We start from the raw sequence: 21,241 nt of genomic DNA on the forward strand, positions 1-21,241 counted from the left end.
GGCTATCAAGGAGTAGATGGTTGTTCTCTTCAACATTGAATTGATCTGTTCTCAGAGTTGGGAATCTAGATTCAAGGGGGATTATTTCCTCTAAAGGTCATTGAAAAGGGGTCTCCCCCGTTAATGTTCGAGGTGTAGTACAATAGGACCATAACACATGGGGTAGTTCATCCTCCCATTTTCCCTTAGCGTCATCCAACATTTTCTTCAGTTCTGACACTATAACTTTATTGGTGGCCTCAACTTACCCATTTCCATGAGGATAAGTAGGTGTAGAATACCCGTTCCTAATCCCTAACTCCCCGCAATATCTCCAAAAGGCTTTGTTGTCAAATTAAAGACCGTTATCTGAGATCAGTGTGTGAGGAACTCTAAACCTAGTGACAATGTTCCTCCAGATGAACCTCTTAGCATCCACATCCCTGATGTTGGCAAGGGGCTCAGCTTCCACCAACTTGGTAAAGTAATTCGTGCCGATGAGGAGCCATCTTCGGTTCCCTATGCTCGGGGAAAAGGTCCCATTATATCCAAGCCCCACTGAGCGAATGGTCAGGGGCTAGACAAAGGATTTAGTATTCCCCCTGGCTGATGAATATTTGGGGCGTACCTCTAACATTGGTCACACTTTTTCACATAATCCTAAGAGGTTTTTCGCATGCTAGGCCACCAGTATCCCTAGGTGAGGGCCTTATGCACTAAAGACCTTCCTCCTGTATGACTCCCACAAATACCCTCATGCAACTCTTCCAATAAGGGTTCCACCGCTTCTGGATGCACGCAAAGCAAATATGGCCCTAAGTAAGAGCGCTTGTACAACTTCTGTACCTTAGATAACTAGTAGCGAAGGGCACTTCTGCGCACCTTCTCTGCCTCACACTTGTCTTTAGGCAACAATCCCTATTTCAAAAAGGTTACTATGGGGTCCATCCAGCTCAGCCCCACATGGATGCTGCACACCCCTATCAAAGGTGCCCCTGTAAGACTTGAGCTATCCATCTCTTCAATAACAACAATCCGAGGAAGACTTGATTCTAGTGAAGTGGCCAACATTGCTAGAGAATTTGCATGAGAGTTTTGTCCCCTCGGGATTTGCTTCACAATAAAATTCTTAAACTAAGCTCGGGCACTCTGCACTTTAACAAGGTACTTCTGCATCCTTTCATCCCAAGCTTCAAAGTCACCATTGACTTGGCCCACGATCAGCCTAGAATCCAAGTATAGCTCAACCATTTCTACTCCCAACAGCTTGACCATAGCCACCCTTGCTAGCAAGGTCTCGTACTCAGCCTCATTGTTGGTGGCCGAGAATCCCAATTGTAACAATTTCTCCATTATCAGCTTCTCGGGGGTGACCAACACAATCCCTACTCCTGCCCTCTTTTCGGTTGGAAGCTCCATCCGTATAAACTTTGCACGAGGGGACAACAACGGCCAACGTGACCAATACTCCCATCACAACCTTCTCCTCCTCGGGGACACCTTTGGTGAACTCTGCTACAAAGTCTGCTAAGACCTGTCCTTTTACGGCAATCCAAGGCATGTACCTAACATCATAGGCTCTCAGCTTAGTTCCCCATTTAGCAATCCTGCCAGTGTAATCAAATTTCCTTAATAAGACTTGCAATGGGAGCTGAGTAAGCACCACAACGATATGGGCTTGAAAGTAATGAGGTAGTTTCCTAGTGGCATGCATTATGGCCAACACTGCCTTTTTCAAAGGAAGATAACGCATTTCAACCTCCTGCAGGGATTTGCTAACATATTAGATGGGCCTCTGAATTTCGTCCTTATTCTTGACTAGGACAAAGCTAACAGCGTAGTTGGTGACTGCTAGGTATGCATACAACACTTCCTCTTTGTCGGGTCGAGAAAGTATCGGTGGGTTGGACAAGTACTGTTTTAGGTCCTCAAAAGCCATTACACACTCCTTGGTCCATTGAAAATCCTTCCATTTATGAAGTAGCTAGAAAAAAGGACTACACCTATCCGCAAATCGAGAGATGAACCTGTTTAAGGATGCTACCATCCCAGTCAACCTCTGCACCTCCTTGGGATTCCAAGGACGATGCAAACTGTTAATAGCCTTGATCTATTCTGGGTTGACTTCAATTCCCCAGTGAGTAATCATGTAACCCAAAAATTTGCTCGAGCTGACCCCAAAAGAACACTTAGATGCATTCGGGCGTAGTTTATGCTCTCTTAAAACTGAGAAAGTCTCCCCTAAATCGGCCAAATGCTCCTTTATCTGCTTGCTCTTAACTACCATGTCATCAATGTATGCTTTCATGCTCCTCTATTTGCATTACCATTCTTTGATAAGTGAATCTTGCGTTTTTGAGGCCAAAGGGCATTACACGATAATGATAGTTCCCATTGGGGGCACGAAAGATTGTCTCCTCGTAGTCAGACAATGACAGAGGTATCTGATGGTAACCCTGGAAAGCATCCAAGAAACTCATCCGAGGATGCCCCACCGTGCGTCCACCAGATGGTCAATTCTAGGAATGGGGAAGGGGTCTTTTGAGCAGACTTTGTTCAAGTCAGTAAAATCCACGCACATTTGCCACTTCCCATTTTTCTTTTTAACCACTATGGTACTGGCCAGCCACTCGGAGTAGAAGATCTCTTTAATAACTCTAGCCTGCTTCAACTTGTTCACCTCTATTCTAACTGCCTCAGCGTGATCTTTGGATGACCGCCGAGGAGGTTTCTTATGCAACACAGCCTCGAGATTTACGTTCAACTGGTGACATACCAACTCGGGATCAATTCCTGGAACGTCGTACACATTCCATGAAAAAACATCAATGTTTGCCTTTAGGAACTTCACCAACTCTGCCTTTTCTATGGGCGGCAACTGTGAGCCCACTTGGAAATACTGCTCCCGATCCAGCCCTATTATCACCTTCTCCAATTCCTCAGATGATTCAACTGATGTCTCAATCTGCTGCCCCCCTGCAGGCCCCTTTAGTTACTATGGGATTGGATTTTCAATCGTCGCAGCAAGAAATGAAGACCATTGCGTTATTGCTAAAACCAGGCACTGCCTAGCCATGGCCTAATCACCTACTAACTCTCCCACTCTCCCTCGAGTAGGGTACTTGACCTTCAAATGTAATGTTGAGGGCACTGTGCCAACGGCATGGAGCCAAGGTCTAGCCAGGATAGCTGTGTATGGGGAGAACGCCTCTGCTACTATGAAATTAACTTAGACCTCCATATTAATAACCTGTACGAGCAGTCTTAACATTCCTCGGGGGACCACCATTTTGCCATCAAAACACATCAGCGGTGAATCATACTTATCCAGGTCCTCGAGCCTCAAGTTTAGCCCCATGTACAAATCTGGGTACATGACCTCTGCTCCACTTCCTTGGTCAACCAGTACTCTCTTCACATCATAGCCCCCAATCCTAACAGTAACCACTAGGGCGTCATTATGTGGTTGGAGGGTTCCCTACTTATCCTCCTCAGAAAAACTCAGGGTAGAGGTGACCATCACCCGTGCTCTTTTGGGAGTCTGATTATCAGCCTCCATATCACAACCCCCACCTACTGACATAATCCTAGTGCCCAAAGTTTCATCATTCCCTAGCCTGGCAAGAATTACATTGATAGTGCCCTTTATGAAATTTAGCTCCCATGTGGCCGAATTGCCTTGTAGGTTGATGTAGAAATTGGTTGAGCCTTCTTGCCCTAGCCAATTGGTTCAGGTGATCTCGCAAGGTTCTGCAATCCTCTGTAGTATGCCCTCAGTCTTGGTGGTAATGGCAGTAGAGGTTTTGGTTTCTTTTGGACGGGTCCCCGCCCATCTTATTGGGCCATTTAAAATAAGGCTCATTCTTAATTTTCTCCAGTATGTGATATACCAGTTCTTTAAACAATGAGTTAACCAATTGAGTTCCTAAGGGCGACATTTGATTAGGAAACTCCCTTTGGGGACGATTGCCCTGGTATCCACCTCCCTAAGAATCCATCCTCTCCGGGAACATCTTAGTCTTCCCTTTTCCTTGCACTTGGTCATCTTCCACCCGCTTATACTTATCTATGTGATCCATGAGTTGACACATGTTTGAAGTGGATTTCATCGTCAACGACTTCCTCAACTCATGCTCGGTGGGGAGCCCAACCTTAAAAGTCCTCATGGCTACATCCTTAAAGTCTCCATCAACTTTGTTGTATGTTTCCCAGTATCTGTTCGAGTAAGTCGAGGGTCTCCCCCTCTCTCATTGACATAGATAGCAACAATTCTAATGATTTGGGGACCCTACTGCATGTTATAAATCTAGCCCTAAAGACCCTAGTCAGCTCCTCGAAAGATCATATTGTCCCCTCCCCTAAGGCGTTAAACCAACGCATAGCCATAGGCCTAAGACTGAAGGGGAACACTTTGCACATTAAGGCCTCATTGTTGGCATGATTCGCCATCTTTTGATTAAAGTGGCTAACATGCTCCACAGGGTCGGTCCTCTCATTGTGGATGGCAAATTTCGGTTGAGAAAATTGCCAAGGAAGTCTAGCCTTGTTAATTCATCTAACGAAGGGTGATTTGGAAATCTGTTGTAGGGCCTTACTCATTGCATCATTCCCCCAGCCGTGGTGGGAAGGCCTCTTCTCACAGTCATGACTGCTCCTCTCCCACCTGTCTCTATGCGTAGAGGCTGAATAGGACTTGCCGGACAGGGTTCTAAACCTGTGGTGGTATGAATGATCCCTTCTTCCTCTAGAATCACCACTTAGTAGGGGAGAGGGGCTTCTCTTTTCACACTCCCTGTGCCTCAGTTTGTTGCGCAAGCGGTCTATCTCTTGTTGCAACTTTCGCGTTTCCTAATCATGTGAGGCGTGGCTCCTAGTATTTGAGTGACTCCGCTCGGTAGGCTCAGTGGGGTAAGACTACCACAACGCTTAGGGTATGCTGCCTATCTCTCCTGCACTCCAAGTTAACAAACTGGTTTTCCCTCCAGGAGTCAACTGACTCCTCCCTATCTTGGCCTTTGTTAGCCATAAGTACTCAGGACAGATCCTCCACAACTTGTTCCCACAAACGGCACCAAATGTAAGGACTAGAAAATTTGAGTGGCCCAATCCCACTTAGAGTAGTGGATTGTGCAGTTCAACCTTGGCCCAAATCAATAAAATTTGTAAGAGGAAGGAATGAACAACAATAGAAAGCCCTGCCCGAGGATAAATGCAAGGAAGAAAAAGGTTATAATATTAAGAAATAGATGAGCATTCAGTTGCCCACAAGCTTACCTGAGGAGGCTATTACACAAGAGTTATACTATTCACTTTCTTCTCTCAATACTCTACTTTCTTTTTCTTCTTTTTTGTCTCAATCCCTTTTTTTAGTGCTCTCCTCTTTTTCTTATATACTTCCTCTCCTATCACATCTTCACCCTCCATTCTTACCTAACCCCATCCTTTTATAACACTTGTTACTTTTTACATCTAAAGAAGATGGTGGAAGGAACTTGCTTAGCTGTGACTTACATTGTTCAGGTCACTTCCTCATCAATGCGGCCGATAAAGCTGTTGCCCACCATTTAATGCGGATGCAACAGGCTACACCAGGCTAAAAGCTTCCCTGATGTCCACTGACTTCCTTTCTCTTCAGGCTCCAGCTCCTACTTAGAACAGTATTTTGACTTATCTGTTCCCTTCCTTAGGCAGCTTTCTTCCTCGGACCCATGGCCCAGGGCATTCCTACACCAATGCTACAACCCTTCAACTTCATTCTTGGTCCTCGAGCACCCACACTTAATATTTCATAAAATAAATATATATTATATCACATTATAAAATAATTATATATTCTCGTACGGGGTTTGTGACCAGTATATTCCAATAGGCTTTGAGCCTTTGATTCACTTAATAATGCTATATCAACTATTTATTTTTTCCAATTTAATCTAATGAATTTGAACTCATTCAATAATATCATATCAACTATTTTTTTTTTTTTAAATAAATTTTGGCCAAATGGAGGAAGTAGAAAAGAGAGATTCCAACTAATGATTTCCATCTCATGATCCTCAGGACCTCGAGTCATTTGAAGTTATATCAACAATTCACATCTTTTTGGTTTTTTTTTTTTTAAGAGAACAGTATTCTTATTCTCTAAATCATACAGAGACATTCCTACGTATTGGATTAATGCAATATCCATATCCAATTACTTCTATTTCTATAAAAAAAATTAAAAATGATCAAATTAAAAAGTCGACAAGAATGTCCCGTGTACTGAATACACAACCTCAGTGTTCTTTTCTGTACTCCACATGGTGAGTCTGATTTCCTAAATTAGAAACATGTTCACCAGCTAGTCGCATGTGAATTGGGAGAGCAGTATTTTGCATGTTGTCATTTCTTGGTCATCATTATCTACACCACCATATCCACTATCACTATGGACCATTAATTGGAGCTCACATTCTTTTCCAGAATATTGTCTTATGAATCATGATTAGAGACTAGTAATTATTTATCATCTATTCCACCATAAGGATACTAGCGAGAGAGAGAAAGAATGGTTTGGAAGAAGGGATACTTAGATGTAATCTTGGTCCCAAGTGGATTATTGATCATGTTTGTTTACCATCTTTTCCTTCTCTATAGATGCTTAAGATTTCCTGAGACCACAGCCATTGGCTATGAGAACCACTACAGAAAAGCTTGGGTTGAGAAAATGCTGCAGGTACCTCTCTTCACTAGAAAATAGCATTCCTCAACTCAACATGATTTACCTTTTTCCACCACAATAACTTTAGTGGGTACTTGCTGCAGGTTGAAGCTAAGGAAAGAGGTCCATGTCTAAGTGTGATCTCCAGCACCATATCAGCTGCAACTTTCTTTGCTTCAACCTCCCTGGCTTTAAGCTCTCTTATTGGGGCCTGGGTTGGAAGCACTTCAAATGATTTCTTCAAGAGTATTTTCGTATATGGTGACACAGATCCATCCATCATTTCTGTCAAATATGTTAGCCTTCTGTTTTGCTTCTTAATATCTTATGCTTCTTTTCTCCAATGTATAAGGAGCTTCGTCCATGCAAATTTCCTTATCAGTATGCCAAATAGTGATGTCCCAGTGGAGTATGTGCAGATGGCACTGATACGGGGAAGTGCTTTCTGGTCAGTTGGGTTACGGGCAATTTACTTTGCAACCACATTACTGCTGTGGATATTGGTCCAATACCAATGTTTGTTTCTTCAGTGGCTATGGTGGTGATTTTGCACATTCTTGATACAAACTCAACTCCATTGCATCACTTTCAACCGGCCAAGAGTCGTAACTTGTTGAGGAAGATAGGTCAGAATATAACTGCAGTCTCAAGGGTTGTTGAGCACCAAAAAGGATTGCATGGTGATGCGAGCACTACTACTTCTGGTGCTCAAACATGATCTTCACTTTGATTGAAAAGAGGGAATTATCATCACCTGCAGGAACTGGGATTGATAATTGTGATCGAGTTCACTAGAAACAAGCATGTAGAATATTTGCTTTTCAAGGCTTTAAATTGGCTATACAACTTTAAAGCCCCGGGACTTCAAAAGGGTTTGGTTTGGAGCTTTTTATGTAGTGAATCTCCCCATGGTCTGCAAGTAAAAACGTAGCAGCTACTGTATCTGAATGTAATGCTAGTAAATTTCCTCAATTTGACATTCTGTTGACGAGGTATAATTTAACTATCCTAGCTTAATAGCTTTAAAACCATATAACAACAATAGTAAGCATCTCAGATCAGGAATCCAGAAAGTAAAATTACACTAACAATGTATGAAAACCTCATTTATTCCATGACTACATAATGATTAATGTACTATCGGGATATAACATACAAATATATAATGCACGTTGTGTGCTTTCAAGGAGTTTACGCCATTGAGAAAGTGGCTTGGAACACACAATTCATCTTCTTCGGAGTTCCTCCTAACAGGAGAAACTTGATTTGGAATTGCAAATAAAAATAATGCATATTTATTATGAATCAAAATAGCAAAAGCAAAAATTTAAGAAGGGTGTTGGGCTCTTGGCTTCATCCGATGTTTCATTCCCCTCTAGTAAACGATAATTACTCAAAAACAAGATCTAGTGAACTCTAGGTTGCCAATATGATGAATCAGAAAAAGACATGCATAGATTAATTTGTTAGCTGTGTACTTTTTTTTATACTTTAAAATGAAATTTAGAGTTAATTGTACTTTTTCTGTGCAATTACAATGTCCTCAACGATGCATAATAAACACTTTTACCAGATGCTGCTAGGTTTTCAGTTAAATTTAACAGCAATGTCAATTTTTTTTTTGAAAAACATATCTAACAGAAATCTGTATTTTTTGTTCAATTTGACAGAAATCCGACAGTAAGGAACGAAGTGCTTAATATCAACAGCTAAAGGGAGCACAGTTCAATTTTGAAATTTAGGTAAACACTGCAACTGCACTATAGTTAGGGAGGAGTGCAAATTACCCAAAAATTAAAAAACCATAAACAAATTACAAACATCCTTCCACATTACATCACCTCTAAGGTAAGGTCAAGGGTGAGAATTCAAAAGATTCAGTTTGAAGAGCCCATTTTGCCATGAAATAAAGAACAGAATTCATTTCCCTGTACAAGCAACAAGACTAATTTTAGCATTCTACACTTCTTTAAATCATCCCTCCTTGATCATCGCCAAAACCAAAAATGATTCAGTCAAAAAATTTACATTGGCTTTTACAAACTATTTCATGTTCTACAATAATAATCTAGTGCAAGGAGGATAGAGTACACAACTATCAAAGAGTAAAAACTATGTTATGAAAATGCTCAAGTAATTTTTATTAGATCTTTTCTACAAATTCCAACACTTTGATTTCAGATCTCTTCCATTATTGTGTATCATTTGAACTTTGATCCCCCTTGCTGCTGCTTACCTCAGTGGTATCTGTGGCACTCTCAACTGTTGAATTTGGTGAGCCTAACCCCTCGTCACCTTTGCTTTTATTTTCTTGATTTGTAGAATCCTCCATAAAGGAGTTGATGGCAAGCTGACCAGAATAAAGGAATAATCCGACAGAGTTGATGCCAAAAAGAAATGTTGCAAGGTAGCACAACCCATTTACAATAGTCCTGCCAACAGCAGAAACAAAATTGATAATGAGTTTCTTCACAAAATTTAAAATCAGGATATTCAGGAAGAAGTTGTAGGATCTACCTTATGGTTATGGTTATCTGGCGTACCTGGTAAGTGGGAAAAACAATAATGGAGTTAAGATTATACAATGACTTTTGCAAGACATAGCAAACATCTTTGAGATTTTCATAAACAGGCGAAAATACCATGTATTAGGTAACAATAACTTAAAAGGCGTTTTATTGTGGGTTTTCTTTTATTAATTAGCTTAGGAAAGTCTTTCTTATGCACGTGTGTTAAAACTGATATCTCCCTCTATATTCTTTTCTTGTGGAAAACAAATTGAGTACTAAGAAATATGTATCTTGCATGTTTCACATTGTTATTCTAGTATACAGGTGATGCTTCTTGCAATTATATAATACTAAGCAAAAAGAGTTCTGGTGTTCTCTCTCTAAGGGATACCAATAATCATCCATTGCAAACCTAACTGCTTATGGTGTCTTAGTTCAAGTTCCATACAAATGTGCTTATCAAAAGAAAAGAAAAAAAAGGTTCCATACAAATGCTGTCTAAAAAGTTCATATCTATGCAACATCAATTGTTTGTTCTGCAAAATGTGCATATAAAAGCACATACACAGCAGTGAATTCATAACACCTACTATTTTCAGAACCACCAACGTAAGCCATAGCATGTATTGAATAAGTACTCCTGAATTTCCAACTAACGCCATTTAGTGATAACTACGCTAATTGCAAAACTAGTATACTATCTACAACCAGGCTTCATGTATATTACTCACTAGGCTTTCACAAAGGCAATTACTCTGATTTTAGTTTTGCATATATCATGATTATATAGCCAAAGGTCATCTTTGGGAAATATTTCACAGAGTAGCGTTTTTTGTTTGGACGGCAATTTTGGGAAATATTTTGATGATTGGTAATTTACACAAGAGGGAAGATGTGGATTCTAGATTGGTGTTACATGTGTGATAGCAATGGAGAATTAGTAGATCATCTTTTACTATATTGTTCTATTGCAAATAAGCTATGGTCAATGGTGTTCGCCTTGTTTGGTATTTACTGTGTAATGCCAAAGTTTGTGGTGGAGCTTTTAGCATGCTGCAAGGAAAGTTTGTTCGTCATTGTAATGGTGTTATTTGGATGGCTGCCCCTCATTGCTTGATGTGGTGCATTTGGTGGGAGAGAAACAACCGGTGCTTTGAGGATTCAGAAATGATAGTAGCTGATCTTAAACTTTTCTTCTTTAGAACGTTGTCTGATTCAGACTGATTGGATGTGCTTCATTGGGGAAGCCATTCTATTTTGTCAAACTATGATTTGATGGATGTTTTTAACTTAGGATGTTTGTAACTTATGTACTTGATTGTTATGATCCCCATCTGTATACGTCGTGTATATTTGGGTTTTTTTTTATTTTTTTTTTTATTTTTTTTTTTTTTTTTTTTTTTTTTTTTTTATGATTGAATAGAATTTACATTACTTATCAAAAAAAAAAGGGAGTAACACACTACTGGGAAATTGTGGTCTAATGTGTGTACTGGAGCCAAGGTACACTACTGGGGGAGAAAAAGAAAGAGCAGAGATATTGCAGAGTGGTGACCCAGAGAAATTAATCATTCAGATAAAGAAAGAAACCTCATCTATGGTTGCATTAATAATGCTGTTGCAGCTGCACCAGGCTAAACTTCATTTTTCAAAGTAAGGAGAGCTCAAATATATTTTAAACAATCTATGAAGTGAAGCGCAGAAGGACAACCCACAGCCCTAGGTCAATGCTGCTTCTTCCTTCAATGAGGGAAGTACATCTTACCTTTAGTGCAGAGTTTGCATTTTTCTCATTCTTGCAAGTTTTAATAATGAGAATCAACTAAGCATATAAACCAAACATTGAACAACACAAAACAATCAACTTTTTCACTTCCGTTGGCACCCATTCAATAAAGACAAAGTATAGGAATTTTAGTAGTTCAAATAATATGAGCAGGAACCTGACAGTCATAGGTCCATTTGCATTAATTGAAAACCCATATGGTCAAAATCAATCTGCAAAAACAATTGAACACTGATAATGAAAAAGTAAGAAACTAAGAACAAACCGAGAAATTATCTGCAATTGTCTGGCGATTGAGAGCTGCCTCAATAGTAGTAGTGAACTTGTAAAGAATAAGCGCAATAACACCTGCTGATATTCCACCCAACAATGCTTGAAGAGGTGAAGGTGGAGAGTTAGCTTCAACAGGACTCGACCCCATTGCTTTCAATGCATCCACGGCCTCCTCCTTCAATGACTTCTTCACTCCTGAAGACCTAAATTTCTAGACCCGCCAAATCCACTTCATCAAAATCCAAACTCCAAGTACACCAGTAATAAGTAATAACAACACACAAGGCAAAGATACGATCAAATTTGAACGTATCATGTCCCTTCCTTAATGATTGCTTTTGTCTAAGACACTAATTAGCTTTTAGTGCAGACAATATTCAAACCAAGTCTCTTATTTGACAACAAAAGATTTTAACTGAAACCAATCTCATAAGGAATTGAATTCAAGCATAATACCAGAATTAAAATATGTGGAATTGAAGTGAAGTGAATACTAAATAAAACCCAGTACTCCGAAGTGTAAACTGAGTTCCCATAACACATGCAAATGTCACAAAATGAAAATCTAACCAAAACCCAGTTTGTAAAAAATAAAAACTCAAACAGAAGCACATTAACAACACAGTAAAATGTAAAATTGAAAAGAAATGAATGAAAGACAAGAAGAATACCAGTTCTTTGGCTCGCTTAGCGCGGCGGCGGACAGAGCGGAAGAGGAAAACAGAGATAGCGCCGGTGAGGAGAACGCTGGTTGCGACTTGGATAGTAGAAGGGTTGTCTGTGGTGGCGAAAATGGAAGGAACACTCGGTGGGAGCTCCATTGGACCCTCCTCTGGTTCAGGAACCTGGGCGAGCAATGGTTCGGGTCTGACTGGAGGGAGGGCTGAGACATGGTGAGGAGTAGTGGGTCTGTAACTGTAAGGGAAGTTTGAAAGAGGAGATGATGAGAGAAGAGAGGGCTTGTAAGGGTGAGAGTGAGAGTGAGAGTGAGGGATAAGGATGTTGGTAGTGAGAGAGTGGTAGGAATAAGAGTAAGAAGACTGCAACATTTGAGTGGTTTTTTTTGGGTTATGGTTATGTCACTTTGGTTCTTCTTGATGATTTGTGTCTCATGAATCAAAATCTTTGTTGGGTGTTCCTTTTCTGAATGGATGATACTACAATGATATCTTGTGTTTTTGCAGGTTAGATTTTGGTGGGGAATCCAGATATGATATATATAATATCTGGCATGTATTTTAGATTTTTGCCTTTTTATTTTATTATTATTTTTTGAAATATAAAAATAGAAAAGGCTTTTTTGGCATTTTTCTTTTTCTTTGAGATGATTAGAAATAGGGCTCTCCAATTATCTCCAAAAAAAAAAAAAAAAAAAAATAGGGCTCTCCAAACAGGTGTCCAAACCAACCCACCCGATCAACTGATCCATATTTCATTAGTTTCGAACTTTCAATGGCTGTCAACGACAGGATGAGTGGTTCAAACTTCAAAACTTATCTCAAATGGGTTTTGTGTCAAATTTTCATCTTGGAAATCCATTGAACTTGACTTAATCGAAAAAACCCAAACCTTTGGAACATTCAAATTGGTGGAGATTGCCAACTAGATCTTGGGGAGATTTCGTGATCTCTGATCAAATCTAATGGAAACACTCCTCATTATTATTTCCAAATAGTTTTGACACCAACTACTACTTGTGAACAATCAACCTAGACTCGAATCGAATTGTTACTTCTCTTCAGTCGATAGCTAATCTCGTCTTTTGCCACTCAATGTGATCGAGTCGAGTTTAGGTTGAGTTCAAAACCAACTCAAATAAACTCATGGACACACCTAGTTAGAAAAACAAGGAGAGGTGGTTTTTGGCATTTGGTAATATATGGTTTTCTTATTTTATAAACAACGTTTGCAACATTATGTAAGAAAGAATGCATAATATTTAGAACAGAGCAAATCATCCGATAGTTAAGAGGGGAATTTCAAATGAATGTGCTGAATTTTATTAATATTTCAAATTCAAAATTTCACAATTTTAAATTAAAAAATTTTTCATTAAAACTTCTAACTTTTTTATTGTAGTAAAGAAAAAAAAAAATATTTTGAATACTTAAAAGTACATTAGATTGATTGTGCAAAAGTTTTTTTTTTTAATATTTTTCTGGACAGCTATTGACAATTATATGAGAAAGATTTATAAAATTTAAATTAGCAGACCATCAAAACAGGCAACAGAATCGAAATTTAGTCATTATTAACAAATTCCCATAGTACATATCATAAATTTGCAAAACGGAAAAGAAAAAAAATCAAATCGTTTACATAAAATTTATTGGATTAACCTTGGATTTTAACCCTCATAGCTTTATTTCCATTCGTCCTATAGCAATTCCTTCAATTTTTGCTTGTCCTGTACATTTGGGCTCTGAGTCTTGCTTTGGAGGAATTGCTTACAGTCCCAATGTACACCCATGTAAATTCAAGAATTGTAAAATACCAAAGAATAAGTGTAGCATATAAAATATTCAGCAAAAAAAAAAAAAAAAAAAAAAGTGTAGCATATAAAATCATTATGGATTAGATACATGACCATGACACCCAGCCTAATTCTAAGGTTAAAGCCTCATACGTTTTTGGTAGGTCTTCAGCAATCATGTTTTGGGCTATTGATTTGGACAGAAGTCCTCAGCACTCTTGCCTCATATTTGATGCCACAGATCTAGCCCAAAACTTGATTTGTGCCTTCATGTCTTCTGTAGACGCCTTGGGAGCCCAATTTGGAATTGGAGGAGGGGCACAGCTTTGCACACACCATGCCTCAGAAAGATAAGGCCTCCTCACCTTATCTTGGTCTAAATCCTCATGCAGCTTCTGTTGCAAACCAGGAAGTATGTTAACCACACTTGGGCTTAAATCTTTGTCAAATGTGAAGCCCAAGTCCTTGAATCCTTGCACTTCTTCAATTTCAAGATCACTTGGGCTCTTCTTCGACTTGGTTTGATTAAGGTATCGCCTCCTCATTTCCTTGGTGCAGTTTGATTTAATGGTTTCTACCTCCAAGTTCCTTGGTGGTCTACATCTTGGAAGACTAGAACTGTGTGTCAAGCACTACAAATCCAGAATGTAAGTTACATTATGAATTAAAAAAAGAAGAAATGACATAGTTTACTGAGAAATGACATGCTAGAAATTTGTGTCATGCACTACGAAGTTCAAATCCAGAACCATCACAATTGCACAGTTTAGCTTATTCAACTCAAGCCAGATGATAGAAGTAACTAAGAAGTACAGACAATCAAACACTCTAAAACCCCAGTGTATCCATACATGTAAGTAGCACTCCTACATTCTTATCCTCGGTGTGTTGGAAACAGAAAATATATGCCTATAAATAAATAAATGATAACTAAATACATAAAAGTAATATGCCTAAGGGCATTGGTTGACATTTCCCATATATATATTCAATGTTTTAATTTTTCAAGAATTATCATGTCAAAGTTTGTGTTTTCGTGTTCTTGTCCATGTCTCTTGGTAATATAAAGTGCTGTATAGCCTTACAAGTAATAGGATAGATACCTTATATAGAAAAATAAAAATTATTACAAATATTGGAATTGTTATCATAACTATTTAAGTGGTATTGTGCTGTGTTATCTCATTAGCTCGAAGTGATTTTTTACTATGAAAAGGAAGGAACTACATGAGTTAACTATTCATGAGGACGACCTATGATAGCTTTGGAAGTTGGTGATTATTGTACCTTATGTTGCTGAACGTTAGGCGATGCTTTCCTAGTACATTTGCTCATTCTAGGATCACTTTCCTCTTCTTGAACCATTTCTTTCCTCCACATATCAAGCGGTAGAGATGGTGTTCTAAGCAAATTTTGACGCGTTGCTTGGCAACTCAATTTGGTACTACTGCCATCATTTTCCTTTTCTTGAATTCCTTCTCTCCTCCCTATACATGTTGGAGACTGCATTGGTGTTTGAAGCAAATTCGGATCCACTGTTTGCAGATTCAACTTTCTCATAGTGCGATCACTTTCTTTTTCTTTAGTTCCTTCTTCTCTCCCTAAACAAGATGGTAAAGATGGAGTGCGAACCAAATCAGGACTGGCAAAATTGTTATCTTCTGTGAGCTTCCTTGTCAAGGAAGTGTTTTCCCCATTTAAGTTCTTCACCAGTATCTCTTGACCAAAATTTGAGGAAGGACAAAGATCAGAATGGCACTTAAACATCCTTGTTTTTCTATAAAGCAAGTTCTCAAAGAACCAACTTTCCTCCAAAAGATCCACTGCTTCTACCTTTTCATCTCTACTTGAAGAAGACTCAAAAAGGTCATCAACATGCTCCATCCTAGCTTGCACAACTAACCCCTCAACAAGTTAAAAGCATCCACATGGGCTTTCTTTTGTCTCTGATTATATGCTATCTACTAAAATATTCAAAGCCCATGTGGGATATAAATAAAACCATGTGCATTGGACTTGGAACAAGGTATACTATATGAGGAAAATGGTAAAAATTGTGAAGATGTTTGATGAGATGCTCAAATAGAGGGATGTGAATTGAAGTGAAATATGGGGGACAGTTGGTTGCTTAGACGACAAATGACACTGTCATGACAGCAAATTTTCCATGTGATGGCCTATTTGTTTAGGAATAAGTCTAGTGCCACACATTTTGGCATAACAAATGCCACAACTCGTCACATGGTAAGTTGTGGTTGGTGGAAGGGTGATGATGGGTCCATGTGGAAACATCTATCCACCAATCACAACTCGCCACATGAGTGATTTGTGGCATTTGTTGTGCCAAAATATATGGCACTAGACTTATTATTTGTTTATGCAGCTACTCAAAAGAGTCCTTGTTCTTTGAATTTTTATTTTTTTATTTTCCATTTCTGACAGCTAAGGTTCTAGACTTCTAGGTGTTAATCTATTGGAAAAATAGCCGCAAAGAAATTTCTTTTATAAAATTGTTAAGCGGTTAGGACTAGGAGGCTCTGTAACTTGTAGAGAATTGAAAAGAACCCATGTTTTTTAGCGGAAATAGGGGCATTGACCTTGAACGTTGCCTTGTTCAACTGATGTTGAGTTTAGGGCCTAAGTCATGGTCACAGAAATGTAGTCGTAGACCTTGGCCCAAAAGGCACCACATGGCTGATCTTAGGCCCAGTCAGTGAGGAGCAAATATGAATAATTACTATTGATATTAGTAATGAATTGATTGGAATTATATTTGACGTGAATGGATTCTTGTACAACTCGAAAATTTCTTAACTTTTCTTTTCTTTCTTTTTGGTTTGTTTACAAGAAGCTTGGGAGGAGGGATTCCAACCGAAATTCTTTCTATATAGGAAATTAAATAATGTCATTGAACGACACACTCATTTTTTTTAAAAAAAATTAATTTAATTTTGGCTCATCAATGTATTTTAATATTACCAAAAAAAAAAAATTTGCTATTCACAAAAAAATTATAAGAACTTTCTATAAAAATGACATGGTGGTAGGTATCCCTAAGACTATACCGGGTTTGGAGATCATTGCTCAAGCTAAAGGTTGGGGATGGTACAAAAAATTTCCTTTGGCATGATCTATGGCCACCCAGATTACACTTTATTTCAATGGCATGGACCTAGGGTTATATATGATGCTGCTAGTCATTTGGTCTCACTAAAGGTTGTTATGAAGTAAGGTTTGACACTTTGACTGCTATTCTTATTAAGCTAAAGGTTGGGAACCAAGAATTTCAGAACAGCCAGTCAAATAGAATTCCTCATTTGAATTGGAAAAACCTTTGGTCCCTCAAACTCCCATACAAAGTAATTGTTTTTGTTTTAATGGAGGCTTAGCCACAAAGCTCTTCCTCTTAGAACAGTTTGTCCAAAAGACACATAAAATGTGACACTGTTTGCCCCTCATGTAAACCGAGGATGAAACATTTGACATGCTCTTTCACAAGTGTAGTATAGTGGAGCTTTGATCTAAACCTAAGAGTAGAAAGACTACAAACCTTGCCAATTGATTCCATGGTTAACAACCTGGTCCAATGAGATACAATCTGAAAGGGATCCTGCCGTGTCCCAAGGCAGGATCACTACTACTACTGGGTGATCACATTGCAGATTAGCCTTATGGATTGCCTCAAGAAGTTGTTTAGTTCAATAAGAATTCCTTTCAATAGGAGATTACATTGCCTTAGGTTCGGTATTATCCTTTATTGTTATTTAATTTTATCTTGGGAATGATTGTTATCTTATCTATCTGTTACGGCTAAGATTTGATTATATGAGTTGTTATCTGATTATGTATTTAAATTGAGCAATGAGAAATAAGAGGCGGTAGAGAAATTAAAACCCAAATTCCTGTTTCTCCCTTTTGTTCTTGGAGATTATACCCAGATAGTAGTGTTCCTACAGTATTGGCTACTACACTTTTGAGTCTCTCTGAACCATTTGGAAAAGCAGTAATGAAGCTGCTTTCAAAGATAATACACCTGACACTAGAAGGTGATAACCAATTGGGCTACAAGGCCCTTAGTACAAGAAAATGCATGTCTTCTTCAGATTTCTAAACTAAAACCTTTTATTTCTTGTTGCATTAGTCATGGCGAGTAGTACTAGAAGTCAATGCTGATATTAAAAGAACGTATATGAAACATTTAAAGGATGCTAAAAACGATTAGAGATATTATGCTTACATGAAAAATGGTAGATGCTATAATCAAAACATATCATGCATGATGCATCCTCTAAAACATACATTCAACTTTTATTTGAGAGATTTGATAGAACCAGAATGAAAGAATGTAATAATAGTACTGTTGAACATGTCAATTATTTGTAAGTTATTGCAAAAGAGTTGTTGTTCTAGGAAATCTAATTCTGATAGGATCTAATTCCTCATAGGACGCAAGTATCTTCAATTTTTTATAACTTGCCTGACTCATGGGAATATATAATAATCCCTGTAACTATGAAAAAATTATCAACTCTTTTGGGGATAAAAGTAGAAAGAAGTTCTAAAAGAACACATCTAAATCTCTCATAATAGTTGTTTCTGCTAGTGAACCCTTAAAGAATGGAATCCGTAAAACTGAAAAGAAAAATTCTTTCTAAAAGTTTCAAAAGCAAAGGAAAGAATTTGAAAAATAATGATAAGAATAAGTGGAGTAGGGGGAAAATGATTTAAGGTAAAAAAAATTAAAAATTAAAAAAAAAGGTTATTATCAAGCTAATTGTTGTGAAAATAAAAATAGCAACAATACCAACAAATTTAATTTTGAAGACTCCAAAGATATAGTTTGTGTGATATTGAATCACTTTTCGTTAACATTGACTATGAAGCCTAGTGGGTAAATTTTGGATCTTTGTGTCATGTGGCAAAGATGAGAAACTTCATTGTTCACATGAAAGAGGTTAAAGTCGATGATCATTATGTATACATGGTAATAATAGTTATTGTAAAGTATTAAATATTGGAACTATAAAAATCATGATACCTGGAGAAAGAAATTTCAATACGTCTGATGTATATATTTTAATGGTACCCACCATGAAAAATAACATGTCTCTTAAATGGATGCAAATGGATTTTGAGATTCATTTTCATTCTAAAATGTGTTGGGAAACATTGTAAAATCTTAATATGAGAGACTAAGATTGATGAAGTCTTACTAACTTATTGTCGTTTCCTTGCTAATAATAATGCAGTAGTTGGTCCATTTGCCTATTTAATGCGGAGGTGAATGTTGGTTTATGTTGGGTTTCCAGATGGGGAGTCCTTGAGATGGATCCCTGGGCCCATGGATTGGCCCGACTTCCCCTCTGTACTTTGTAGGTTGGGTTTGTTCTCCAAGCCCACCTCATTTCCTTTAAACATATAGCTATATTAGTGGCAAAGGAATTTACACACACACAAGGGATTTACTTCCATTAGAATTTTAATGTCCATTATTGCTACAATGATTTTTAGACTTAGACCATTCAAAGAATTGGAAAAGGGAGAGATTTAAGGCTTTTAAGGTTAGATCAAGATTCAACTGAGGTCGAACCATAATGACGTCAAAATTAATGTAATAATAATTAAAATACAAAAAAAAGTATTAAAATGGTAAAATTAACAAAATTTTATCAAAAAAATATCTTCAAACTTTTAAACAACTTTCAAATGAATTTTCACCATTTTTATAAATTTAATAGAAAATTATAAATCATAAACAAGAATAACAAATTTGCGTTTCGTGTGCATGTCATGTGACCGGCCAAAGTCACCAAATTCATTTAACCACAGTCAGCACCAACCCCTCTCCCCCCCCCCCCCCCTCTCTCTCTCTCTCTCTCTCTCTCTCTCTTAACCAACCCAAGTAAAATAAAAACCCCAACCATCTCTCTCTTTGCCAGTCATCCCATCTCTCTCCCACTTCACCACTGTTCACTGCCACTACTGTCCCTTAGCAGCAACACCATCAATGAGCTCGACTCAACTAAGCCATTATCTCTCCAATTTACTCTTACTCTCTTACAAAAATGGGAAAAAAATAATAAAAAAAGAATAGAGGAAATATTTTTAGATCTCAAAATTTGTGACTCAATGTGCATGCACAATACTCAAATCTGATTACTAAGTGCACCACATCAGAAATTACAGACAAAAACAACAAAGACCTTCTTTCTTTCTTTTTTTCTTTTTTTGCAAAGCCATAAGGGATTTAGAGCTTTAGAACGAAGCAACCAAGGAAAAGAATTTCACAGATAAAACTGAAGCTAAAGGTTTACAACAAAAGAAATAACGAACTTTTCATCTCCATGCTTCCTGAAAAAATAAAAAATAAAAACTTCTGGGCATCCAAAATATTCCCTCCAACTCACAATATACCTTCTTCCGGACCAGCAAAACTCGGCTTCCTCTACAGTAGTTTAACAAATCAAATTTGTCTTTCAAACAAGAAACGAATTGGCCCATTTGTACTCTCAGTCCCCATTTCAAGCCAAACTTCTCAAAAATAAATCTTTTCTTTTTACCTTGATAGTTCTAGACAAGAAATTTGATCCAAATCAAATGCTATATTTACAGCTAAATCCACTCACGAAAGAATATTTTTTGTTTTCCTATTTTTGTAAGAGAGTTAAGACTAAATGGAGAGAGAAAGGAGTGTTTTTTGCTTATTTGAGCCAACCTAATTGAGATATCATCGCCAAGGATGACAATGGCAACAAATGGTGGTGACGAGAGAGAGAGAGAGAGAGAGAGAGGTGGACCGGCAAAGAGAAAAATGGTTGGGGTTTGTTTTACTTGGGTTAGGGCTGTGGTTAAGTGCCAACTGTGGTAAAGGAAATTTGGAGACTTTGGTCGATCACATGACATGCACATGACTTAGGACAGATGTTAGGTTCATAAGTTACTACATAACACTATTTGCAGCAACTCTTGCAAAGGAAATCATTGGTCATAATGTTGTTGCATTTATATGTGAAGTTCAAACATTTCTAAAATTCTAGTTTGAACTGAAAGAGTTGGGTGAAGCATCCTATGTAGATTTTAAAGTAAACCAGGTGAGATCTATTAGGCAGTTGTTAAAAGTCATAAATTGACTTTTGAATGAGGAATATTTGAAAATTGATGGATATTTTGATGTTAATTTCTATTGTGACACAAATAATCAGTGGCAAAGCCTTAAACTTATCTCAAGGGCCCAAGTTAAATGAATCATTATATTCCAGTATTCTTAATTCTCTCAATATAAATTTGTATAACTAAAAACACGTCTAAGTGCAAGTCCTGGCTCAAGAAAACTTAAAAAAGGAGTCCAAAACGCACTCGAACACAAAAGCAAAATTGGCATCCAAAAGTGCCAATCGGCACTTTTGGAGTGCTGAACAGCACTTTCAAAGTGTCAAATGGCACACATTAGGGTTTTGGCCCAATGGTCTTCGAGTGACATTAAAACACATCCTTTTCGACTTTTTAGCGGAAGGATGTGT

General features: G+C 37.9%; 3 protein-coding genes and 1 pseudogene across 3 annotated transcripts; 1 reads left to right on the forward strand and 3 right to left on the reverse strand.

The window, feature by feature from the left end:
• Positions 1-1,113: 1,113 nt before the first annotated feature.
• On the reverse strand, positions 1,114-4,578 carry LOC126696079 (uncharacterized; annotated as a pseudogene).
• A 1,834-nt stretch (positions 4,579-6,412) lies between these two features.
• LOC126693947 (uncharacterized) lies at positions 6,413-7,744 on the forward strand. Its single transcript, XM_050389998.1, has 2 exons — positions 6,413-6,694; positions 6,784-7,744. Exons 1-2 carry the CDS (start codon positions 6,527-6,529, stop codon positions 7,222-7,224), a joined length of 609 nt encoding a protein of 202 aa, XP_050245955.1. The 5' UTR covers positions 6,413-6,526; the 3' UTR covers positions 7,225-7,744.
• Positions 7,745-8,555: 811 nt separating this feature from the next.
• On the reverse strand, positions 8,556-12,448 carry LOC126695077 (uncharacterized). The gene is made up of 4 exons (XM_050391689.1): positions 11,920-12,448; positions 11,241-11,459; positions 9,197-9,222; positions 8,556-9,111 (listed from the first exon to the last, which is right to left on the reverse strand). Exons 1-4 carry the CDS (start codon positions 12,295-12,297, stop codon positions 8,871-8,873), a joined length of 864 nt encoding a protein of 287 aa, XP_050247646.1. The 5' UTR covers positions 12,298-12,448; the 3' UTR covers positions 8,556-8,870.
• A 1,031-nt stretch (positions 12,449-13,479) lies between these two features.
• On the reverse strand, positions 13,480-15,620 carry LOC126695078 (uncharacterized). The gene is made up of 2 exons (XM_050391690.1): positions 15,009-15,620; positions 13,480-14,353 (listed from the first exon to the last, which is right to left on the reverse strand). Exons 1-2 carry the CDS (start codon positions 15,603-15,605, stop codon positions 13,931-13,933), a joined length of 1,020 nt encoding a protein of 339 aa, XP_050247647.1. The 5' UTR covers positions 15,606-15,620; the 3' UTR covers positions 13,480-13,930.
• Between the last annotated feature and the right edge of the window lie 5,621 nt (positions 15,621-21,241).

This window comes from Quercus robur, chromosome 8 (genome assembly GCF_932294415.1).
Source record: "Quercus robur chromosome 8, dhQueRobu3.1, whole genome shotgun sequence".
Classification (NCBI taxonomy): Eukaryota; Viridiplantae; Streptophyta; class Magnoliopsida; order Fagales; family Fagaceae; genus Quercus; species Quercus robur.

What these genes read in the sequence shown, in the direction of transcription:
- LOC126695078 (XM_050391690.1), bottom strand. Translation starts at nt 15,605, where the DNA reads ATGGAGCATGTTGATGACCTTTTTGAGTCTTCTTCAAGTAGAGATGAA. An exon ending in CTAACGTTCAGCAACATAAG is followed by an intron (nt 14,354 to 15,008) that starts GTACAATAATCA and finishes CTGGATTTGTAG; the next exon opens with TGCTTGACACACAGTTCTAG.
- LOC126693947 (XM_050389998.1), top strand. Translation starts at nt 6,527, where the DNA reads ATGGTTTGGAAGAAGGGATACTTAGATGTAATCTTGGTCCCAAGTGGA. An exon ending in GGGTTGAGAAAATGCTGCAG is followed by an intron (nt 6,695 to 6,783) that starts GTACCTCTCTTC and finishes TACTTGCTGCAG; the next exon opens with GTTGAAGCTAAGGAAAGAGG.
- LOC126695077 (XM_050391689.1), bottom strand. Translation starts at nt 12,297, where the DNA reads ATGTTGCAGTCTTCTTACTCTTATTCCTACCACTCTCTCACTACCAAC. An exon ending in CTAAGCGAGCCAAAGAACTG is followed by an intron (nt 11,460 to 11,919) that starts GTATTCTTCTTG and finishes TGGCGGGTCTAG; the next exon opens with AAATTTAGGTCTTCAGGAGT. An exon ending in CAATTGCAGATAATTTCTCG is followed by an intron (nt 9,223 to 11,240) that starts GTTTGTTCTTAG and finishes CCCACTTACCAG; the next exon opens with GTACGCCAGATAACCATAAC.